The sequence below is a fragment of the Poromitra crassiceps genome (assembly GCF_964638095.1).
Source record: "Poromitra crassiceps genome assembly, chromosome: 1".
In the NCBI taxonomy this organism is placed as follows: domain Eukaryota; kingdom Metazoa; phylum Chordata; class Actinopteri; order Beryciformes; family Melamphaidae; genus Poromitra; species Poromitra crassiceps.
Genome location: NC_139623.1, coordinates 126992008 through 127017745, shown reverse-complemented (window position 1 = coordinate 127017745; position 25738 = coordinate 126992008). Strand labels below are relative to the sequence as shown.

The window sequence follows — 25738 nt, the reverse complement described above, 5'->3', positions numbered from 1 at the left end:
ATTAAGGCCGCGGCCGCTCCCATATTGTGCAGACAGGATAAAAAGACAAACACGAAAAACATAGCTAAAAAGTCTGATAAGCGCTACGAGCACATAATCAAAAGTACGGTAACCGCAACAAGATCCCCTGATAAATGATAAATGCTACGAGCACATAGTAAGGTATAATAACCACAGCGAGTTCCCCACTGAAAAAAAAACTCAGGAGGAAAGGCAGTAGAAAACCAGGAAAGTATACCAGAATGTACCGTAAGAATGTACAGTATTGCACCTGGTGCGCTGTATATAGGCAATAGGCAATAGAGACTGTGGCAAGATACACAGCAGTGAACATGGTGCACTGCATAAGGCAAAGAGAAAAAAGAAAAGAAAACAGTAAGCAAGATAAAAACGCCAGTGAACACAGTGCACTGGGTACCAACTATTATGAATCAAGGGCCCTGATGGCCTGAGGGAAGAAGCTATTCTTCAATCTCTCGGTCCTCGCCGCTAGGTGTTTCATTCTCCTCCCAGAGCGCAACCTCTGAAACAAGTGGTGGCCTGGGTGAGAGCTGTCCTTCATTATTTTCGTTGCCTTGGATCTGCAGCGTTTGCTATAGATGTCCTCCAGGCGGGGCAAGGTGGAGCGGGTGACGCGTTCCGCGGCCTTTATGACCCGCGTCAGTCTCTTCCTGTCCTTGCCGTTGCAGTTTCCATACCAGGCAGAGATGCTGCTCGTCAGCACAGACTCAATCGTGGCAGAATAGAAGGCCTTCAATAAGGCTGGGGATTTGGTGTGCTTCCTCAGCCTCCTGAGGTAGTACAGCTTACCCGCTGTCTTCTTCACCAAGGCGGTGACATGGGCACTCCATGTCAGGTCCCCACTGATGTTTACTCCCAGGTATTTGTAGGTATCTACAAATACCTGGGGCCAGCAGGGGCCAGCAGCGCTGGCCCCGGCATGCGCAGACCCTACACCTTCTTGCTGGTCTTGATTTACTGCTGGTGGGCATCAGATAGCCTATTCTAGCTTGTTTGCTCTCTATGCATCGAGCCTGCTGCCTGGGTCTGTGTGTACTGTCAATGGTTGTATGCTGTAGTGCCCTGCATGCCCCACCCCCCTCCTCCTCCTCCTCCGTGGTGGGAGGAGTGTCTCTGCTGCGGTTTGCTCTGAGTTTGATCTGCACTGAAAAGTGCGCTGCATCCCCCCGCTTTTTTACAGCGTGTCGCCAGCTGAGAATAATGTAACTTTTCAGAAAGACGCTGGTGTCGCCGTGTCGGCAACTAAATCATATGGATGGGCTATCGCAGCGGACACGGATGGGGCTCAATTGTGGCAGCAGATTGGCTGCTGCAGGCACAGCTAACGTTACAGTATGCTTCATGCATATGGATGCATACGGATGCGATGCGATTTCCGTTTCCACAACGACTTCTTCTTTGTTTTTTACTCCACTTTCTCTCATCTGGACAGCACTGTCGCCACCTAATGGATCTGTAAAATTGATTATAGACCTCCAATAGCTACAATATTTGTACAGGAGATGTATCAGGGATTGATCCACGTCCCACCGTCAAAAAACGCAATTGACGACAATCGTCGTCTTTGGCACTCTACGTTAGTATTTGAAATGACGACAGCTGTCGTCATTGGCACTCAATGAGTTAAAGGTCAAAGTTCAAGCTCACTGTGACCTCACACACCCAATTTCCAAGCTCTTTAATGCAACATCTCAGGAGCGCCTTGACGGAATTTCTTCCAGTTTGCCTCAAATGGTGATTTGGACTCAAGAATTAACTAATGGCAGAGGCATAAACCCGCGGTGTGGTCGTTCTAGTTTTTGATGAGAAATGAATGATTGCGAGTCCAGAACACAGTAAAATGTGTGTGCAAAACCACGCTTGCCAAACTGGATACCCTCTACCACTCAGCCATCAGATTCGCCACCGGAGCTGCCTACCGTACTCACCACTGCTCTCTTTACAGTCAAATAAGCCTCACCTCTCTCCAAGCCAGACGTGAGTCACATTGGATTTGGTACACCCTGATCTACAAAGCACTCACTGGACACACCCCAGCCTATCTATCCAAACTTCTGCACATATCCACATCTACTTACAACCTCAGATCGAACGCTGTCATCACTCTCGCCGTCCCCAAAACCAAGAACTCCTTTGGTAGCAAATAGGGCTGGGTTAAAAAAAATCGATTTTCCGATTTTTATTCGATTTTTATTTGAATCCTTTGATATCGATTAATATGTCCAGAGATCAATTGTTTTATTATTATTTATTATTATTATTATTATTATTATTATTATTATTATTATTATTATTTTTAAATAAACAGGCTAAAATATTATGCTGTGTGTGGTAGTTGAAACATAGTTTCAAGTTGACGTTTATTTATGTTTGTAGTTGAAACAAAAGCACAGTGATTTGATTTCAGCCTATATAATTTCTAAAAGTAGATATTAATGATCAAACATTTCCATTTATGTAGCCTACAGTATTTATGCATAATTGTGAAAGTGTCTTTATTGACAGATGAAAAGGCTGTTATTTACACTTTGTCACCACCTGGTGAGTAAATATATGTGTAACTGAAAACATTAAAATTGACAACCGGTCCGCAACTTTTTTTTCCCTATGTATCTACGGTACTTGGCGCAAAAAAGGTTGGGAACCCCTGTGTTACATAACTGGACAGTCATGTAATTCAGGTTACAGCTCAAAAAACACGTTTTGGTATCACTAACCAAATCGATATTGAAATGAATCGAATCGGAATCGAATCGAATCGAATCGGGATAATCGATTCGCAACCTTGTGAATCGGAATCGAATCGATTCTTGAAATTTGAACCAATACCCAGCTCTAGTAGCAAAGCCTTCCACTCTGCTGCTGCATCTGCTTGGAATGGGCTTAACAAATCCCTTCAGCTGGACCAGTTTGTTGGCAGTATATTGAAGTCATTTTTAACATGTTTGCAATTGCCAATTGTCCTGACTCCCCTGCACGTCTCCTAATCCTGCACTTCCTGTATGTTTTGTCTGCCCTGTCTTGCTGTGTGACTTTTTTGTGTGCTAAATGCTTCTTAACACTCTTTATATTTGCTTTTATTTTGTATTGATTCTACTTTTGTGTATGCCTCTATGCCCTCTTGGCCAGGTCATTATTGTAAAAGAGAATGTGTTCTCAATTAGAGCTGGGTATTGGTTCAAATTTCAAGAATCAATTTGATTCCGATTCACAAGGTTGCGAATCGATTAATTTCGATTTGATTCGATTCCGATTCGATCAATTTCAATATTGATTTGGTTAGTGATACCAAAACGTGTTTTTTGAGCTGTACCGTGAATTACATGACTGTCCAGTTATGTAACACAGGGGTTCCCAACCAGACAAGTAGATACATGGGGAAAAAAAGTTGCAGACCTGTTGTCAATTTTAATGGTTTTAGTTACACATATATTTACTCACCAGGGCTCTGTACTACGAATGTTGTATAAGAAGATCCAGGATCTGTCCCTTGATCTGGTTTGTCTAAACCAGATCAGCTCGATTGTAGTTAACTTGTACTACGAACGTCGATTGCCACTCGTTAACTCGAACCAGGTTTTTCTAATCAAGCTGACAGCTCGTGCACATGAAAATGCCCGTGCACTGGAGCTCGTGCCCGCAAAAGAGGTGTGGTTTTTAACAACTGCCAATCACAGTGCAATATGGACTGCTCCAAAACTCCTACAGCGCCAGACACGCCTATTTCCTCATTGAATGAAACCGCAAATACAAATCTGCGTTGGATATTATTACTGTTCTACTGGTCTAAAGTGACCACTTTTATCCACACCAGTAATTTCTTTGAAGAGCGGTTTCATAGGCTATCTACAGCTCTCTATCTACAGTCTTTTGTGGAAGCAATGTGTAATCTATCTCAGTCCAAAATCCGTATGTAGCTATAGACCATTTAGGCTCAATGAATAATAATGATCTCATGATGTCAGTGTTTAGTCGCACTGATTGAATAATTCCTATAGGCTAATCAATAAAAAAAAGAATGATAATAAAATAAAAAAATGCTTCTGAACTGAATCGACACGGTAGCCTACGTGCGGGCATAGATTTCATTTATAAAAAATAGCCTATTTTGTGGTCACATATACAGGTATAGGCTATTGTCAGCAGAGTCGCATATCTCCATATTTCATATAATGATGCTGGAAATATGAAGTTCAATCACATCATACAGGCCAAAAGCAACACAGCTGCAGCTGCAAAATGCAGGAGTAGCCTAGATATGAATCATCTTAATATGGGATCGCCTGTGTGCAGGTGATCCCATATTAAATTGCTTAGATGTAGTAGGCTATTCTAGCATGACCATTTAAATTCCAACCCAACGTCAGTCTCAGCTCCGTTGCGCACACGGCACCGTGCGCTTTGGAGACGTTTATGTAACCTTTTTATGCCGGTTTAGTGATATTTCTCCACTCACTATTCAGCTGCAATCGATCAGCGGGGTCAAACAACGTATCTAGGCTACTTGAGAGCACAAAAATGAATATATAAAAACATGTTCCAAAGTGGTAAGTAGGGCTTAATTAAAATGTAGCCTGCAACAAGTGCAAGGCTTTAGTCCTTGATTAATTCAACATTACAATTCGTGCTCCTTCCTCAATGGGAAACTTGTCCAGAAAGGGGTTGGCCATTTTTCCAAACTCCTGATTCGATTGGTTCGTGGGCAGTGTATCTAAGGTCTAATCTTATCCTTGCAACTTAACCTGCTGCGGACCAGGTTAAGTGTGAAGCATAAGTTGCTATGGAAATATATGTCGGTAAGAAGTTAACTTGCTTTGTAGTACGGCTAAACCAGGTTTAAACCCAAACTTATCAGGATCAACCTAAATCTTGCTTAAATCTTGCTTTGTCGTACAGGCCTCAGGTGGTGACAAAGGGTAAATAACAGCCTTTTCATCTGTCAATAAAGACACTTTCACAATTATGCACAGTGATTTGATTTCAGCCTATATAATTTCTAAAAGTAGATAATAAGGATCAAACAATAAAAATAAAAATAAATTAATTATTAAAAAAAAATCGATCTCTGGACATATGAATCGATAATCGAGGATTAAAATAAAAATCGATAAAAAATCGGAGAATCGATTTTTTGAACCCAGCCCTATTCTCAATAATCTACCTGGTAAAATAAAGGAAATGATGATGCGGCGTGGCCTCGCCTGCTCTATTGGCATGCGCAGTGCACAATTGCCCAACTTTGCATCACTGATGACATCACAATGATGTCACAATGTCTATGACATCAACACTGCCCTACAAAGGAGAAACTCACCAGAGTGCAGAGCTGAGAAAAATGACTTTAAAGTTTTCTTGTCGTCCAGACAAAATATTTGCAGGCAGATCATTAAATATGTGGCAATTCTTTGTTTTTTTAGTCAAGTTATTTATCCATATAAAAATATTTAGCTAAATCTTGACCTTTGACCTTCATTTGGAAGTTACTGTATTCCTCATTTGCATGCCTTACGAAAAAGCATGGGGTTATACCAAAGTGAAGGGCAGTAAGTCAAATTTTCTCATCTTTTTTGTTTTAAAAAGCAGTATAATGACAAATAATAATAACATCCTTAGTCTGATGATGATATAAGATGAAATTGCACTTTTATTCATTACATTAATATTATTATATAATAACATTTGTTATCATATTTGTATGCAAGTATGTTTGTGATATTCCAAGTATCTTTTTAAATCAAATTATTTCAATTGTTTTTGGATATTTTTGAACATTTGAAGCAACTAATAATTATATTCTAATAAAATAATATCACACTGATTGCTTAATTTTAATGCTTCAATATAGTTCAACAGTTAAATTCAGATAAGTGACATTGATACGATTGATTGATATTAGGGATTGCACGATATCACTTTTTCCATATCCGATCCAATACCGATACCACAGTCTGGAGTGTCTGCCGATACCGATATCAATCCGATCCGATCTTTTTCCCTCGCTTATACAACTAAGCTGTTAATAATAAATTTACCAATGCACTTTGCTCAACCCAGCCATCTAAACAGCATGTTCAATCTGTGGAACAATATTCCTTAAATGAAAGGCTATAGCCCAGAACATAGACTCAGTAATGCACTAATGCTGCTGCTGCTTAACACACACACGCACACGCGCACACACACACACACACACACGTCCTTGTTATAACTGTCCCTGGTCTCTCCGAGTCCAGAGAGAGAGCCTGGTGACGCGAGGTTACCCCTACTTGCGTGTTGCGTGAAACGAGGGGCGGAGCACAGTTCACGGATCATGGTGTTTGTAAACACGGGCACATGGCCTAATCTAGTTTTATTTGCTGTTTTCAAGGAAGATTTTGACTTTTGGGATTAATTATAACTAACAGGAGGAGAGAACATCTTATCGCTGCTGAGTTGGGTGAGTGTTTATTAGCGTTAATCTGCTGATCCGTTATGCAGAAAGTGTGTAGATTTGACTTCACTTCTGGGAATGGTAACGTAGCCTATGATTGATTGTGATAGCATGCTGTGCTGCGTGGAATTGACGCGGCTGCCGGTGTGTTCTGAGGCTCACCGGTGTCTAGTTGGAGTGAATCTGCATCTGATCTCCTCTCTCCCGCTCTCTGTAACGTTGCTGTCAGGTTTGTGTGTGATACAGTGACCCAGGCAGGCAGTCTGCGCCGCGGTGTTGACGTTTCCAATGCTTAAAAACACTCGCATCGTATTAAATTGCACGTGGCTTTTTTCTTCCTTGATCAACACAGCTGTGGTGACAACGCACAGTGCAATCTCACTCTGTCCACATGCACGATGCTGCGGTTGTTCATCTGCGTCCGTGACGGCGCATTGCTCGAAGTTTAGTGAAGCATTTAGTGATAGTTTAGGCTATGGATCGGATCGGTTTCTACTTCTTTTTCCCACCAGATATCCGATCCAGTGATTTTGGCCGGATCGGCTCCGATACCGATACTGAGTATCGGATCGGACCATCCCTAATTGATATATGAGTAAAAGACAAATACATTTCAAATGAGTAACATTTTTAATAATTTAATTTACTTTCTTTTCAATTAATAACAATAAAACAATAACAACAATAAAATAATAAATAAATAAATAAATTAGACTCTTGAAATGAAGGTTACTTGGGTTACTAAGGTAGGCTTTTTGTGATTAATTACAGTTGTTAATTACGGCCAACAGCGCAGAGAGAGAGAGAGAGAGAGAGAGAGAGTGATGGAGCAGGGAGAGACGCGGGTGCTGTGACTGACGTGAAATCTGGGTCAAATATTTTAGTCCTCATGATTTTGGAAAACTGGCTATACATCATTTGCCTTCAATATGTTTACATTATGCGATCGCATCTGGGAGGAGTTTTTCTGTCTCATTTGGTGTGTGATCCTAGCTGGTGGCAGTCACACTTAGTTGACTGCCTCAGGCTATCTATCGGACATTAACTAATCGATTTGTGTGATTCATGTCTACATAATCAATATTACCTGTGTCTGGGTATTTGTGTTTCAACGCCATCTCCACCAACATCTTCCCTCGAGATAGTGCCATGATTGGATCCAGGATCAGTTTGCTGTGAAATTGTGCATTTCCGTAACATCTGAGTGTGCAGCTTTTCCCGGGAGTTCTGATAATCAGTAACTTTGAGGTGCGAAAAATAGAGTGATGCAAAACAAAGGGCAAGGGACAGTAACTCAATTTCATCACAGCTAAACAAAAGAGGAGTACAGTAACTCGAGTTACAGTGATTGGCCTTGGTTTCACTAGGGCTTTTTTGAGTTACTGCAAATACGACCCCCTATTTTCTCCAAAACACAACACATTTGAGACAAGATATTTTTCCACATGACAAAGGATGTCTTTAATGTCACAAAAATGATAACTAAATGAGTTACTGGCTTTCTCCTTTGTAGGGCAGAACAGTGATGTCACAATTGCTCAAGAGATTGCCCACTTGCAAAGGGTGTAAAAGTAGCTGCTGAGTCTGAGGTCTAGAAAGATTAAAAAAAGAAATTGCCTACAATTGGTAGCAAAAGTTTGTTGAAGTGTGCCATTTTCAAGCTTTTTAATGCGATATCTCAGGAATGCCTTGACGGAATTTCATCAAATTTGCCTCAAACATCGACTTGGACTCAAGGATGAACTGATTAGATTTTGGTGGTCAAAGGCCAAGGTCACTGTGACCTCTCGAACACCATTTTCAAGCTTGTTAACGCGATGTCTCAGGAATGCCTTGACAGAATTTCATCAAATTTGCCTTAAACATCGCCATGTCAAAACGTCAAAATGTTATTGCCCTTAAGTTTACCTCATGCCTATGACATAAGATTATTTTGCTCTTATGACATCACTGATGACATCATCAGTGATGTCACAATGCCTATGACATCATCAATGGGATAAAACTTAGAACAGAGAACAAACATTGCCCACTTGCTCCATTTTGAATAATAGTAACTACTCCTATTAGGGTTGGCACGATGGACGATGGCATCGACCATCGTGATGGGCCGACCCCCCATCGACCTCTGAGCCTTCTACTTCGGATCATCGTAATTAATTATCTGTTCGAATTAAAATTGTGCCGTTTTAATAATAAAAAGAGGCCAAGCCCACTTACCGTGACGCGTGGGGGACGCGCCGGGAGCATTAAACAAGCGCACCCAGTTTAGTTCAGGAAAGCCTTCACTCCTCCTCCTCCTCCCCGTCCTCCGCTCCACTGCTTCTCTGAACTAGGTGCCCTTGTTTAATGGTGCCGGGGCGTCCCCAGCGCGTGAGAAGTCGGCTGTGTTGTTGTGAAAACTTTTTAAGACAAAGAAGAAACTTCACGTTCTTTCCTGTTTTCAACCCAAAGTGAGTACAAGTCTTCAACTGTGAATTTAACTCGCCTGTTTCCAAAGTGGAAGTTGGAGTCGCTCCATAGATACAGCAGCTGCGTTTCTCTACCCATTTCTCCTAAACTCTCTCTCATTACATTAGGTTCAAAAGCCCACATGAATCTAACGTTATATCAGCCAGTAATTCAGTCAGTTTTCTGCCAGCTAGTTAAATTCAACACACACACGTTGTTGGTGAGGAGCTGTAACGTTAACGTTATTTGTTTTGCGCCGTTCAAATTGCTGGTAGTGACAGCCACTGCCCACTTCAGTCGCCTGGCTCTGTGCTGTAGCACAGAGCAGAGGCTCATAGCCTATTCAAGCCCGCTGGTATCATGTAGAGCTCAGGCTCAGCTGTCCTGTTAACGTGAACGCATTGCAGCAGCTAGCCAAATGGCATTACAGCAACGCAGCGACTTAATAAATAATTTATTATTCCCCCAACCCCCACCCCCACCCGTCAATGACGATGCCATCGTCCAAAACGATGTTTCACTGTAAAACAATCATGATGGGTATTTTGATGGCATCGCACAACCCTAACTCCTATGGCAAGGAACAATAATAAAGCTCTCAATCCATATGTTCTTGTCTCACTCACCCCTCCCATACACAACCTACTTATTCGCTTAACAGCCATTAATGGTAACGTACCTGATTCAAATTTTATGATTGTCGACTTTTCAAAAGTTCGCTTAGAATTTGCACAAAAGCTGAATGGAAACACAACTATTGAGACTCACCGATGTGTTGTGTAAACAATGTGTTGTTTTTTCCCCTTCCCAGGTTCCCAGCTACTTTACTGACACAGAGAGGAGGTCTGTCATAGATGCAGCTCAGATTGCAGGCCTCAATTGTTTACGACTCATGAATGAGACCACTGCAGGTAAATGGTAACACACTGGGCTGGATAGACAATGTTTGAATTAATTTCTCCCTTATCAGTCTTTTGGCCACCCTGGACAATTAAAAACGATGCTTGGAGACCCCTTGAGTTGTTGAAGGGGCACTTTACACGAGGACGGTTTCCTATGGTGACGGGCAATTATTGTATCGTTAGTGCCTCCCTTTTAGACGGCAACGGCGAATTTGGGCTTAGGAAACGACACATTTTGAAACCACCTTCCAGAGTGAAATTCTTGGTGACGCTCCCCGCTGATCGCTCCATGTAATCGCTTTGACACGGCTCATTTCAGGAACTCTGACGTGCCTGCACACGCGACACACGCGATTACGTTCAACATTCAGAATTAAGCTACACTGCGGCCAACTTCAGTTACATGTTCATAACGTTACTGCTGCGAGGAGCCGATGGCTGTACCCGGTCGGCATTTAACGTTAGTTACAAAAGCACGTCGACAGTGTTTTCTCACTGCCAGTAGCCTAATTTACAACAAAAGGGTTTGACAGATAGCTAGTCCGACCGGTGTCAGCACATAGACGTTATTCTGATAAACTGGTCACATATATGTTACGTTCTCACCCGACAAATATTAAAACTTCAAAACAGTTTGGGGTTTTTTAGCTTGAAAACAGCTTTTTGGCAAGTCTAAATGACTGCGGTAGGCGTACTCTAATTCCGTGTTTAAAACCAGAAAGACGATTACGAAATGACGTCATGCAGAAGCGTCCTTGTATGGGTAAAGAATAAGGTGACACACTGCCACCTAGCGACCTGGCATGTACATTACGGCGTTTAAAAAATTCAACAGCGCTCATGTAAACAGGGAGAAGGTGTGAAGGAAACGCTATTGTGTTGTTTCTTCCAGAAACTGTCCTCGTGTAAAGGGCCCCTAAAATACGTGTCAAAATTTTGTCTTTAGGTTATGGGGCAAGAACAAGTTATAGCTTTCTGTAAATATGTCACAGCGGTTTTGCAAAATATTTTCACATACACGCTGAAACTGAATTGCCCATTAGATTCTCCAGCCCTTCCCATCAGATACAGTATCACTGATTCCCTTTCATCAAATGTCTAGACCTACATTTGATTTGAATAGCCTTGCGGTGAACGTTTTCTGATTATTTTGGAGAACGCATGCAGTTGAATTGATACATCGAGCGTAGACTAGCATAGTGGTGAGCACACACTAAAACTAGATCACACCTGTGATTTTTCACAGTGGCTCTGGCATACGGCATCTACAAGCAGGACCTGCCCGCCCCTGAGGAGAAGCCCAGGACAGTGGTGTTTGTGGACCTGGGCCACTCCGGCTACCAGGTGTCAGTGTGTGCCTTCAACAAGGGAAAGCTCAAGGTGAGTTAGGAATCTCAGGCTTTCCCCCACAATTTCTTGGTTCTACAACTCTACATTCCAGATAGGTTATGAGGAAGCACCATGAGGATAGGTTATGAGGAAGCTGCATGAGGATAGGTTATGAGGAAGCAGCATGAGGATAGGCTATGAGGAAGCAGCATGAGGATAGGTTATGAGGAAGCACCATGAGGATAGGTTATGAGGAAGCAGCATGAGGATAGGTTATGAGGAAGCAGCATAAGGATAGGTTATGAGGAAGCACCATGAGGATAGGTTATGAGGAAGCTGCATGAGGATAGGTTATGAGGAAGCACCATGATGATAGGTTATGAGGAAACAGCATAAGGATAGGTTATGAGGAAGCACCATGAGGATAGGTTATGAGGAAACAGCATAAGGATAGGTTATGAGGAAGCAGCATGAGGATAGGTTATGAGGAAACAGCATAAGGATAGGTTATGAGGAAGCACCATGAGGATAGGTTATGAGGAAGCAGCATGAGGATAGGTTATGAGGAAGCAGCATGAGGATAGGTTATGAGGAAGCAGCATAAGGATAGGTTATGAGGAAACAGCATGAGGATAGGTTATGAGGAAGCAGCATAAGGATAGGTTATGAGGAAACAGCATGAGGATAGGTTATGAGGAAGCAGCATGAGGATAGGTTATGAGGAAACAGCATGAGGATAGGTTATGAGGAAGCACCATGAGGATAGGTTATGAGGAAACAGCATGAGGATAGGTTATGAGGAAGCAGCATAAGGATAGGTTATGAGGAAACAGCATGAGGATAGGTTATGAGGAAGCAGCATGAGGATAGGTTATGAGGAAACAGCATGAGGATAGGTTATGAGGAAGCACCATGAGGATAGGTTATGAGGAAGCAGCATGAGGATAGGTTATGAGGAAGCACCATGAGGATAGGTTATGAGGAAACAGCATAAGGATAGGTTATGAGGAAGCAGCATGAGGATAGGTTATGAGGAAACAGCATAAGGATAGGTTATGAGGAAGCACCATGAGGATAGGTTATGAGGAAGCAGCATGAGGATAGGTTATGAGGAGGCACCATGAGGATAGGTTATGAGGAAACAGCATAAGGATTAGGGATGGGAATCGAGAACCGGTTCTTGTTGAGAACCGGGTCCCAGTGGATCAATTCCTTGGAATCGTTAGCCAAAATCCTTAACAATTCCACTATCGATTCCATGCGCGATGACGTCACATGCTGCGACACGCACGCAACGCAGCCTTGTTTTGTTTACAGACCGCAGCCACCATGGCGTCTAGGCAGAAGCAAAACGATGACCACAGTGCCACTTGCAATGCTTGCAAAACCTCTATTTCGTCAAAGGGGGGAAATACTAGCAATATGCAGAAACATTTGTCCACACAGCATGCAATAATTTTGGAGGAATATCACGTTTTTGATGTGCTACGGAGTGACGATAACGTGGCTAACAGCAGCGCGGCTAACGTTAGAGCGCCATCTGTTTATAATGGAGAGTAAACTCCTCCAGACCCTGTCGGCTGGTAGGCGCTCTAGGTCAGAGGCTGCAGCGAGTACTTCTTGTGCACCTCTAGCCCCTCCATTCACCCAGGCAGGGAAGAGTAAAATGACCGAGGCGAGGGTAAACAAATGTCACCGTCCGAGCAGTGACTAGTTTGTCTGACATGCCAGCTAAAGTAAAATGTCAAAGTTGCATGTTGTTATAATTCTAACCACTAGTTCTGTTTCATTCATTCCCACTATATATTTTCTATAGGGAGATGACAAAGATGCTCCACCCAAAATACAAACCCCCAAACAGAGCCAGTTTAACAGACACTGATCCCTGCTTGGTATGGGATTGAAAAGAGCAATCTGATCTCAGAGCTGAATAATAATTCATAATTATAATAATAATAATATAAAAGAAAATTAATGTTAATAAACCCGTTTGTAGTCTTTTTTTTCCCTTGCCCAATGAGAATCGATAAGAGAATCGATAAGGAATCGGATCGATAAGCAGAATCGAAAATGGAATCGGAATTAGGGATGTTCATCAATTATCGAAAATCGATAATCGATCGTTAAGGATTGGAATCGATCCTGTGGCATTTGGATCGATTTTTTAATTATTTAATTTTTTTTTTTTTTTTTTTTTTTTTGACTAGGTTTGGGTGGAATTCGTTCCTCCTCGCCCCACTCCATTGCACAGCCGACTAACGTGAGGTGGAGCTTCATAGTCTCTAGTTTTCTGGCTGGGCACGGGCCTTTGTGCCAACAAAACTGTTTTAAACATGGGAAATTCACACCGGCATGCGCCGGGGACAGCAGTGTTGGAGAGGAGACACATTGAAATAAAGAGTTCATTGAGGAGAACACGTTGTCTTTCGTATTTTCTGCCATAGGCATTCATTTTGTAAAAAAAAAAAAAAAATTGAAAAAATTGAAAATTTTCTAAGTATTAATAAAATCGATGATCGATAATTGATCGTTAATATTCACCGATTATCGATTTTGGAAAATTTTCAAAATGAACATCCCTAATCGGAATCGCTAAAATCTTATCAATTCCCATCCCTAATAAGGATAGGTTATGAGGAAGCAGCATGAGGATAGGTTATGAGGAAGCAGCATGAGGATAGGTTATGAGGAAGCACCATGAGGATAGGTTATGAGGAAGCAGCATGAGGATAGGTTATGAGGAAGCAGCATAAGGATAGGTTATGAGGAAACAGCATGAGGATAGGTTATGAGGAAGCACCATGAGGATAGGTTATGAGGAAGCAGCATGAGGATAGGTTATGAGGAAGCAGCATGAGGATAGGTTATGAGGAAACAGCATGATGATAGGTTATGAGGAAACAGCATGAGGATAGGTTATGAGGAAACAGCATGATGATAGGTTATGAGGAAGCAGCATAAGGATAGGTTATGAGGAAACAGCATGAGGATAGGTTATGAGGAAGCACCATGATGATAGGTTATGAGGAAGCAGCATGAGGATAGGTTATGAGGAAGCAGCATGAGGATAGGTTATGAGGAAGCAGCATGAGGATAGGTTATGAGGAAGCACCATGAGGATAGGTTATGAGGAAACAGCATAAGGATAGGTTATGAGGAAGCACCATGAGGATAGGTTATGAGGAAACAGCATAAGGATAGGTTATGAGGAAGCACCATGAGGATAGGTTATGAGGAAACAGCATAAGGATAGGTTATGAGGAAGCAGCATGAGGATAGGTTATGAGGAAACAGCATAAGGATAGGTTATGAGGAAGCAGCATAAGTTAGCAATAGAGAGCCAAAATGGAACGTCACTTCCTGCTTCAGCACTGTAACAGAGATTTTCATCCACCATTTATTTTCCCATAGACATTTCCTAAAATGCTTATAAAAATAGTTTTACTTGTTCAAACGGTACAGATATATTTAGAAACAGGAGAGATCGCATAACATTTCACTTGGACCAAAACGTAAAAAAAAAATGAAGGGTTAAAGAAAATATTTTTTCAATGTTTTTTTTTTTTTTTTTGGTCCCGGTGAAATGTTCTATGGTCTCTCCTTATTCTAAATATAGCTGAACCATTTGGTTTGACGAAGTAAAACTATTTTTACAAGCATTTTACGAAATGTCTATGGGAAAATAAATTGCGGAAGAAAATCTCTGGTACACTGCTGAAGCAGGAAGTGACGTTTATTTTGCCTCTCTATTAGGGGTGTGCCGAAAAATCGTTTCTTAGATGCATCGCGATGAGACACGTAACGATTAAAATCGATGCAAAATGTTCGATTATCGATTACTTTTCCTGACCACAGAAACAGAGCCGTAGCGCCCGGAAAGAAAAAAGCCGGCCGGACAGTTTTAAGGGACGGACTCCAGAATGGTGAACAGCAATACCTAGCGATTGCTTTCAGGCTATTATGCTGAAATGTATTGTAGGACGGAAAATGAAAAGTTGAAACAATCATTCTTTGTGGAAAAGTGTTTAACTCGGGTCACTTGTTATTAATTTTTTGCCAATTTTCACTGCAATGAATGCTATGAAGACAAATCTGCTGACCGAAATGTTCACTGCACTTTGCACTTACACTTTTATACTTGGAAACAAAATGGAGTTGTATCTCTGTCTATTTGTATCCCACCCTCGCTCCCTCCCTCCCTCCCCCATCAGGTCCTGGCTACAGCGTTTGAGTCCGAGCTCGGCGGGAAGGACTTTGACGAGATCCTGGTGAAGCACTTCTGCGAGGAGTTTGGTAAGAAGTACAAGCTGGACGTGAAGACAAAGCCCCGGGCGCTGGTGCGGCTCTACCAGGAGTGTGAGAAGCTCAAGAAGCTGATGAGCGCCAACTCCTCCGACCTGCCTCTCAACATCGAGTGCTTCATGAACGACATCGACGTCTCTGCTAAACTCAACAGGTTAGTGCCGTTGGATGCAAAACTAATTTACAAGTCATTTCTTACTATTGTGTGACTACATTTCAGTAATTGCAACTACCGTACTTTTCGGACTATAAGCTGCGGCTTTTTCCCCATTTTTCGGCCCTGCGGCTTATATAACGGTGCGGCTAATCTATGGATTTTTACAGCTAACGGCCACTAGGGGACCTCCTAAATCTAAAGCTGGAGGGCCGGAAAAGAGTGAGACAGGTAGCGCGCAAAAGTAAAAGCGGAACCGGAACCGAGAGTGGTACGAGAGACAGAACGAGAGCAAGACAGACAGACATTACGAGAGCGAGGAAGTTTTCATGCACAATTACCCTCATTATGGAAAAGAAACGTAGAAATGCACATGATGCAGCTTTTAAGTTAAAGGCAGTCAATCTGGCAGTAAAAGAAGGAAATAGAGCTGCTGCACGTACCCTTGGCATCAATGAGTCAATGGTGAGACGTTGGAGACGCCAGCGGGAAGAACTGTCTCAATGCAAAAAGTCAAAAAAAGCTTTCAGAGGTAATAAAAGCAGATGGCCCGAACTTGAAGACTGTCTTGAAGATTGGGTGTTGACACAGAGAGCAGACGGCCGAGGTGTTTCCACCGTGCAGATCCGACTGAAGGCCAAAGCAGTCGCCACCGAAATGAAAATTGAACATTTTAGAGGTGGACCATCCTGGTGTTTCAGATTTATGAGACGAAAGGGACTGTCCATCAGGGCGCGGACGACTGTGTGTCAGCAACTCCCTCCCGACTACCAGGAAAAAATAACAAACTTCGGCGAATTCACACAAAGAAAGATAGAGGAATATTCCATCGGACCGGACCAGATCATAAATATGGATGAAGTGCCTTTGACGTTTGACCTGCCTCTCACTAGGACTGTTAACAAGAAAGGTGAATCTTCCATCACGTTGAGAACCACTGGCCACGAGAGAACGGATTTCACTTGTGTTCTTGGCTGCACAGCATCTGGATTAAAGCTTCCGCCAATGGTGATTTTTAAGCGGATCACAATGCCAAAAGAAAAGATCCCGAACGGCATCTCCTTTAAAGTCAACAAGAAAGGGTGGATGATGGAAAGCGTAATGAAGGAGTGGCTGAATGAGTGCTACGTCAAGCGCCCTGGAGGATTCTTTCGCCAAAAAAAAGCTTTGCTCGTTTTGGACAGCATGAGGGCCCATATAACAGATTCTGTGAAAGCAGCCATCAAGAGCACAAACTCAATTCCAGCTGTGATTCCTGGGGGCACAACGAAGCATCTGCAGCCACTCGACATCAGTGTCAATCGTGCGTTCAAAGTGGCACTACGCGTTCAGTGGGAGGCGTGGATGACTAGCGGCGATAAATCATTCACCAAAACTGGTCGCATGCGAAAAGCAACTTTCACTCAAGTTTGCGAGTGGATCCTGACAGCGTGGAGGAGTGTCAAAACATCCACGATCACCAACGGGTTCCGAAAGGCTGGACTGCTGCGTGATGAAGAGGAGGACGCCGCCACAGCTGAGGCCCTTCAGAGGCTGTTTGATTCCGACAGTGACGAAGAGGAGTTCGTTGGTTTTGAGAGCGACAACGAAGGAGAGAGGAGAGTGGCTGACGAAGCCACCCTGAGCCTCTTCGTTTCCGACACTGTAGATGAGGACTTTGGTGGTTTTAGTACGCAGGAAGAAGACGAAGATGAGGATTAGTGACTTGACTTTTCTGGTTACAGCCGTGTACTGCACCTTAGCCTAAAAGATGAAGACGAGGATTAATGACTTTTCTGGTAGGCTGATTAACGTATATTTGTTGTTGTGTTAATGTTACCGTATGTTGTAATGTTAATGTTAATAAATGGGAGCTTCCTCAAACAGCCATCTCTTTCCCGACAATCCCCTCTGTGCACGAAACCTTACATATGGTAATTAAACATTAAAACACCTGCGGCTTATAGTCCAGTGTGGCTTATATATGTAACAATCATTCAATTTAGCTGCTGCGGCTTATATTCAGGTGCGCCTTATAGTACGGAAAGTACGGTACTTCAAATTAATTTTCAATGATTGTAAGTTAATTAGTATAACCTTGGTGATGTTTTGATATAAGCTCATCGTGGGCTTTTTAGCTCACCTGCACATGTGCATTTCTTTCTTTCTCTTTCTATTGTAAAGCGTGCAAATGAGTGTGCTGGACTCCGGGTAGTACTTAGAGCACTTTGAGTGTGTGGGTCCGGGTAGTGCAGAGGTATGTTTCCTCCCTACCAACACGAAAGCCGCAAGTTCGCACCCCTCTGGCTTGGTCGGGCGTCCATACAGGCACAATTGGCTATATCTGCGGGTGGGAAGCCGGATTAAGGGTTACGTGTCCTGGTCGCTGCACTAGTGTCTCCTCTCAGAGGAGGCTCTGGTCGGTCAGGGCGCCTGTTCGCTGCCGGGGCGGGAGGGGGGGAGAGAATAGCGTGATCCTCCCACGTTATTAGCGAATAGCCCGAAATGGACACGTCCGCTTTTCCGCGTCCGTTTCGGCTATTTACTAATACAGTTAACGACGCCTAAACACACTGCATAGAAGACGTGAACTCGTCTTACAACAACAGTGGAAAATTACTGTAATGTTGTGGTGCAAGTTGCTATTTAGACTGTAAACCAGGGACACTCAACTTGCTTTGCCCGGGGGCCACTTTCGTGAAATGATAGAAGGCCAGGGGCCAGTTAATAAACAATCAATATACATTTTTCTGTAGCGCATTGTAGGTTTTTGGGGTGTCAGCCGGAGTTTAGTCTGACAATGTTGTGCACACCGGATAGTTAGTTAGATTAAGTACATACATAAGTGCCTGGGTAGGTATTTGACAATTTAGCAGCTACCGTAAATTCCGGACTATAAGCCGCGGCTTTTTTCCCGTTTTTTGGCCTTTTTTGGCCCCTGCGGCTTATATAACGGTGCGGCTTATCTATGGATTTTTTCCAAAAAAAAAAAAAAAATCTCTCTTTTTTAGCACTCTTTCTAACTATAAATCCACTTCTGTTTTAATTTCCTCTCTTGCCCTCTTTTAACAACATAACATAACATAACATAACACAACACAGGTAAGCAGAAAGAAAAAGACGAAGCAATCATCGCCATGAATGAGGAAATGACTCACCTGCTGGAGGCTGGAGATACACGGCTTGGGCTAAACTTTTACTCCGTGAAACACTATCGATTAAGTCCGACATCGCTCAGAGGTTTGAGCAGCTTGAAAACAAGTTTGAAAACGTGCAGAAGTCCATCCACTCACTCACTAAAGAAAATAATGCAACCGTGAAGAGTTTCTAATGCGGAAAAGCGCATCAGCGCACTGGAGGACAAAAACAACACAGTGAGTCCGAAAGTGGATAAAATGCAAAAACATCGAAACGCTGCACACGCAGGTTGATGACTTAATCAGCAGGAGTAAAAGAAATAACATTCGCCTGATCAATGTAAAAGAGGGAGCTGAGATTGGTGACATGGACGCTTTCGTGGCAAAATCCTGTGTTACATCCTGGACCTGAAGGAAGGCGAGAAACCACCAGAGGTGGACAGGGCACACCGGGCGCCTCGGCCACGTCCAGACCCCGGCCTGCCACCGAGGGCCATCTTCATCTGCCTACTCCACTGGCCCGACCGTCAACTCATCCTCCAGGCTGCGGGGAAGAAGCCCCTCACCTGGGAGGGTACGCGCTTTTTCGTCCGGCAGGACCTCTCCGCGTTGGTGCAACAGAAACGCGCAACATACAACAGCATCATCGAAAAGGTTAAAGTCAATGGATATCGCTTTGGCGTACTGTACCCAGCGAGACTCGTCATAACCATTGATGGACAGCGGCGGAACAAGAGCTCAAAGTGAAACTGCCGAATATCTTTTGAGTTGGACTGGTCAATAGTACTGTGAGTAACTAAAATAAAAAAATAAAAAACGGAATTCTCTCTTCTTTAGCACTCTTTCTAACTATAAATCCACTTCTGTTTTAATTTCCTCTCTTGCCCTCTTTTCACCACACCGCGGACACTGTGTGCACTGTAAAAAAAACAAAAAATACCATTAAAACACCCGCGGCTTATAGTCCGGTGCGGCTTATATAAGAAAAAAATAGTCACCTTTGAAGGTGCGGCTTATAGACTGGTGCGCCTTATAGTCCGGAATTTACGGTAATTCATAGATTATTGAAAGATATTCCATATTCCAGACTGAAATGCTATAACAGAAGTGGAGTATTGGCCAGAATGACATGAACATTTGGACACTTAGGCCATGTTCACATTACAGGCAAATCCGATTTGCTGATAAAGTCATTAATCATCATTATCTCGATTGGTTTCCCAAATCAGATTTGGCAATGTGTCCGCACTGCCACAAATCTGATTCTCAAGTCGGATCCGTGTGGCCAGACCTAAACAGCCTATCTGCATGGGTTGCTATGGTAACGACGTGGGCGTCAGTAAATACGTACGTTGGTGACGTGGTTTTCCTGTGCAGAAGCATTTGATGACGAGTTGCGAGTGACGTTCAAATCAGATTTGGTGGATCTGCGCGTCCGCACTCAAGTCACATCAGTCGAAAGCAGATTGGAAACTACCTCCATATGTGGTTTGGGACAAGTGACACAAATCAGACTTGGAGCGTCCAGACTCATAAAACCAATCTGGATAAAGTCATTATAGGTCACTAAAGTTCACAAATCAGATTTGGCCTCCTAGTCTGAACATGGCCTTATTCAGCGGGTATCTTGCATGTTGCGTTCAGGTACACTGTAAAAACAACAACAAAAAAAACACTTTTTTTTTGCAATTCCATCGCGGGCCACACAGGGGGCGCCCGCGGGCCGCATGTGGCCCGCGGGCCGCCAGTTGAGTATCCCTGCTGTAAACAGTGGAGCACGGACACGGAAAAGGAAGTGACTGTGGCAGGAGAGGCGCGCTGTACAGGAAGCTGGGGAAAATGGTAGGGCTGTCCCAGAGTCGATTTTTCAAATAAAAATAGACTCTGGGTTCCCAGATTGATGACATTCTACCGGAGTTTTACGCACTACTTTGCGACATGTACGTCAGTCACACTGCTTGATGACGCATGCTCTAGCTTCCAGCGAGTGTTGGCCAAAAGATGACACCGGTAAAAAGAAGTCCCAACATTTTGCCCCTAACACGATAGAAACATGACAGAAACGCTTTTAGGTTACATTCACAAGGGAAACTCTGACGTAGGATATAGTTAGTTATTGACGTCATACGTGCATCTTCAGTCATTAATTGGACTATGCTCTCTATAGCATGTAAACGGGAATAGAATGGAATATTCTATGATAAGCAACTCATGCAAACACCTTAATCGAAATATTGTCTTATTTGGAATCCGGTCAATAGTCGGATAATTGCAGTCAGTGTAAACGTAGTCAATGACTACTAGGGGTGTCACGGTACACAAAAGTCACGGTTCGGTACGTACCTCGGTTTTGGGGTCACGGTTCGGTACGAATACGGCACGGTACGAAAACGGGGGAAAAAAGCAACAAATCCCAAATTCTGTTTTTTTCCCTTTGAATATGTCTGAATTCTGCTTTTTACGCTATTTTTACCATCAGAAATAGTGTCTAATATGTGGGAATGAATAAATGTCCACTATTTAATAAGATCTAGGCAATCCACGCAAAAAGGTTTTACTCTAGAGCAGTGATTTTCAAAGTGTGGGGTGCGCCTCCCTCTCAGATGTCTGTATTCCAGCTGTTTGACAGGGCAAAGGCATTTCCCCCCACTTTAAATCTTTATTGTACACAAGTTTGTAAACAGAGCGCATGTGTGGAGTAGCCTAATACTCCCACCAACCCCTCCCCCTGTTGTATTTGTTTTATGTAGCATTTGCGTTTGATGTAAGCACTAATTTGGAATCCTATCTAAAAGCGGCCACTAGGCGGCAGTGTTTCTTTAGTCAACGTCAAAATACCTACATGTTCAGAAGAAGAATAAAACGGCAGAAGAAGAAAAACTTCTAAACCCTGTTGAAAGATACCCCCACTGTCTGACAGACAACGGGGTGGGTTTCACTTTCCCAGTAAGTACGGGAAAGAACCCTGTCAGCGCCTTAACGTTATTGGATGTGAGTTTTGTTTAGCATAATATGATTACGTTCGGTCATCTAATGGATTATTGGAACATGACAAGGAGTCATCGCCTCTTCCTCACCGCAGCTTGCCTGTCTGCATCCGCAGATGTCTGCTTGACCGCATCACTCATCCCACGCGATGTATGTTGCTTGTTTACAAGTTAACAGCTTTGTCAGTGTTATGTAACGTTTAGCCGCAACGCGCAACTATAAAGGACTTTGTCGCGGCTACGTAACGTTACATTGGCAAGCTTACCTCGTTGGCTTGATGTTGACAGAATTTGCAAAACAGCTTATCGCCACAAAACGTCCCATTCTGTGAACGCGGATTTCTATGGCCCTTGTGTTGTTTTGGTGTGTCTTCTTCTGTGGCGTTTAATTCAATTAAATTCAATGCCGTTCAAACAGCGTTTAGGTGCTTCTGGATTTGACGTATTCGTCGTGTCGTTTCATGTACCGTGAAACGAGGTACCGTGAGGGTCGTACCGTAAACTCACGGGACGAATACATGTACCGTGACACCCCTAATGACTACTGCGCCGGGTGCTGAGAATTCTAGCTTTCAGAAGTCGCTCTCTGGCCAGTACTCTGGCACACACCTACTCACATTTTCAGCTGCTTAAACATGGAGGATGCCGTCACTAAGGATGCAACGGTATGATTTTTTGACGGTATGATAACCTTGGACAAAAATACCACTGTTTCACGGTATCGCGGTATTGCAGTCCTTTATGTGGCATAAAAAATGCCAATGAACAAAATGTATTTTATTAACAGTTTGCTGAATTGTGGACTGAGAAAAAATAAAGTAATGTTAATGTAACCTCCAACTGTAATGACAGTTAACTGGCAAGTATGTGTGTGCTTTGGTAATATAGTATGTAAACGATTTAGTTCATCTAATTAATTTGATGTCAAACTAAAACATAACAATCAAATACACACTTCTTTTGTAATGGGTGAACACTGGACACAAATAATTATTGTTTCCTCACACATACAGTACACCCCCACTCTGTCTCACACAGGACACATACACACAGCCCTGTCCCTGTCTCTCTCTCTCACACACACACACACACACACACACACACACAGCCCTGTCCCTGTTTCTGTCTCTCTCACACACACACACAAAGTTTGTGCATAATTTTCCACTGCCAGATTGGAGGAGTCTTTCGTCATTTTCTAATGTTACTTCTCTTCAGTGCAATACGTTTTGATAACGTCCTGCTGTACAGCGACGTTTGCTCAGTCAACTAACGTGTCGTTAACGTTAGTTAGAGGAGAAAGATAGCTGGTGTTAGCTAGCTAATTAGCCATGTTAGCTGCCTCAGTAGGTAACGTTAGCCTAGAAAGAGTATTTATCTGACGTTTGTTAGCTACTCCTCAAACCTGCGGGTGGAAATGGTTTATGTCCGATGCGATGTATGTTGAAGCAAGACAACGTTTTAATGTAGCTTGAATTTGACAAATTACGACGGGTGGTGCTCACGCAGATCTAAGCCCTGGCCATCCTAGGCTCAACGCAAGACTCATCAGTCATTCGGATGAGTCTCGCGTTGAGGCTATGGCCATCTGTATTTTTACAATAGCCGAAATATTCCCATACAACCGACGTTTTTAGATGGGGGAAAGTTCAGGGGGATCCTTGCGTTCTCCTGCTTTATCACACACACGGTTGTAAACACACAGGGACAGCTCCTCACAGCTCTTCTCTACTGTGAGTCTAGGTAGTCATGCAGCAAGGGGGAGGGGCCGCGTAAGCTGCACTCTGCAAAGCGACCTGGGCACGTTGTTTTGGGAAAACAGCTGATACCGTGAGGAAGGTATGACGGCAAATCTTAGTGGTTTTGATACCGTGACTTTTTCAAACCGTGGTATACCTTCAAACCGGAAACCGCTGCATCCCTAGCCGTCACAAGCGATCAACTGACATCAGCACCCATTGTTCTCAAGCCAAAACAGACAGTATGGGCTGGAAACTGAATTTTGAAAACCAGAAGTGTTGAGTCATTGGTATTGAGTAACAATATTATCAAAGCCAAATGTCTATTTTTGCAGAAAGAACTATCTTGTGTTGGGCACAGACTAAAACACACATGGGCAAAATGCGGCCCCAGCCAGGGTCGGACCTGGCCCCTGGACCATCTCAATCCGGTCCTCAAAGAAAAACAAAACGACCCCCAAAAACTCAATAAAAGGCAGAATTATGTTAATAAATCTCATCTGCTACAGCCATTGGATTTGTATCACTATTATATCAGGAGATTAACAAGAAATTACCAATCACAACGGGAGAGAGGGTTAAAAATAGGGAGACTCCCGCGAAAATCAGGAGTGTTGGCAGGTATAATCCCCAATGTGTGGCCCTTTTCTTACTTGATTTAAGTCAGTATGGCCCTCTGGAAAAAAGAATTGCCCACCCCTGAAAAAGATTCCTTGAACGAATTAAGCACTGAGCAATGGTGTAAGCACTAAGCATCTATTGGCTCATTTCCACCACATATAACAGCACAGTACAGCTCTACTCGACCTGGTCTTACGGCCGGTTCACACACACGCCTACGCCTATGCCTACGCCTATGCCTACGCATATAGGCATTGCTTCATGCACGCCTGGCGCCTATTTTCGTTCACACAGGACGCCACGCTCTGCGCTACGCTGAACACATGAGCAGCGGTTTTTTTACACTTTTCAGATCTGATTTATAGCATGGGTGAGTCCTCTTTTTTATTGTAATGTGCAAGTGAGGATGTCTGTCTATTTCCTGGCCCGCTGTAATTGTTATTTTCCCTCGGGTAATCATGTGACTATGAGTCATCAACACCATGAGTGAAACTTGCATTGAGACAGGGGGGGTATATATACATCTGACAGAAAAGACGTTAATAGAGGAACACATGAAGGACAGCTCTCCTCTCCTACTATGCTCCACCCTCCCTTTTGGGCAAACTCGGTAGAAAATATGGCCCAAGTCCACCAGAAACAACAGCCAGCTTGACAGTTCAGCACGCCTAGAGCTGAAAAATAGAACAGACGCCTAAACGATAAATGCAGCGCAGCGTAGGCACAGCGCGAGCGTGGCTTCAGCACAGCGTGGCAGCGGTATGTGTGAACGCTCTCGTCTGTTAACAAGGACGCCTAAATTTTAGGCGTTGCTTAGGCGTTGCTTTAAGCGTCGCTCTAGGCGTGTGTGTGAACGTGGCGTTACTCATCTCTACTTGATATAGACTCTGTTTCCATAGCAAGTTTACTCGCCTCCGCCCACACCTGGTCATCATAGCGACCGCATATCTGCCCTCCGTCCATAGCCAAAGTAGGCTATAACGTATAACGTAAAATTAAATCCATACACAGAACTTTTAAACTGGAATACTGGTGCCTCTAAATGACCTACATTGTACATGGCATGGGCAAATGTGACAATCGGCCAGGAGAATGGATATCACTTTGTTGTTACTCAAACTCACATGCATGCGCTGCGTGGGGGACGGGAGTTACACCACAGGGAGAAGGGAAGCCATTTCCCCGGCGGCAACTCACCAGGCAAGACCGCGGCTTCGCTAAACCCCCGCCTCCGGCCTAGCGGAGCCGACGTCGCACGCAACTACAAAGGGCTTCCCGAGGAGTGGACTTTTTCTCTCAAAACAATCGAAAACCACCGTCATGTTAAAGCTGAGCATGGAGATCGATTTTATTTCACCAGAGCCGAAGGCAGCAACACAAAAGACTATACTAAAGAGGTTCATTTGGCCTACTTGTATATATTATTTAGAATAGTTCATCTATAAAGGCCAGTTAGGCAATGTTTGTAGCTGACATGTTTCGACTGCTATTTCTGCAGTCTTCATCAGAGGTGTCACGTGATGTTGGTGTGACGTCATCTATGGTGTGGTTATATAGTGTTTTTTTTCCATCCATGATGAAGACTGCAGAAAGAGCAGTCGAAACATGTCAGGTACAAACATTGCCTAACTGGCCTTTATAGATGAACTATTCTAAATAACACAAAAGACTGATGGAAATAACAGA

General features: G+C 43.3%; 1 protein-coding gene across 1 annotated transcript in view; it reads left to right on the top strand.

Annotated features, from left to right (window-relative positions):
• hspa4a (heat shock protein 4a) overlaps positions 1-25738 on the top strand; it is a 65899-nt gene that overhangs the window by 10198 nt on the left and 29963 nt on the right. The window contains exons 5-7 of the mRNA XM_083640047.1: positions 9714-9813; positions 11051-11184; positions 15345-15589. Of these exons, the coding sequence (XP_083496173.1) occupies positions 9714-9813; positions 11051-11184; positions 15345-15589 (479 nt within the window). The remainder of the gene's footprint in view (positions 1-9713; positions 9814-11050; positions 11185-15344; positions 15590-25738) is intronic.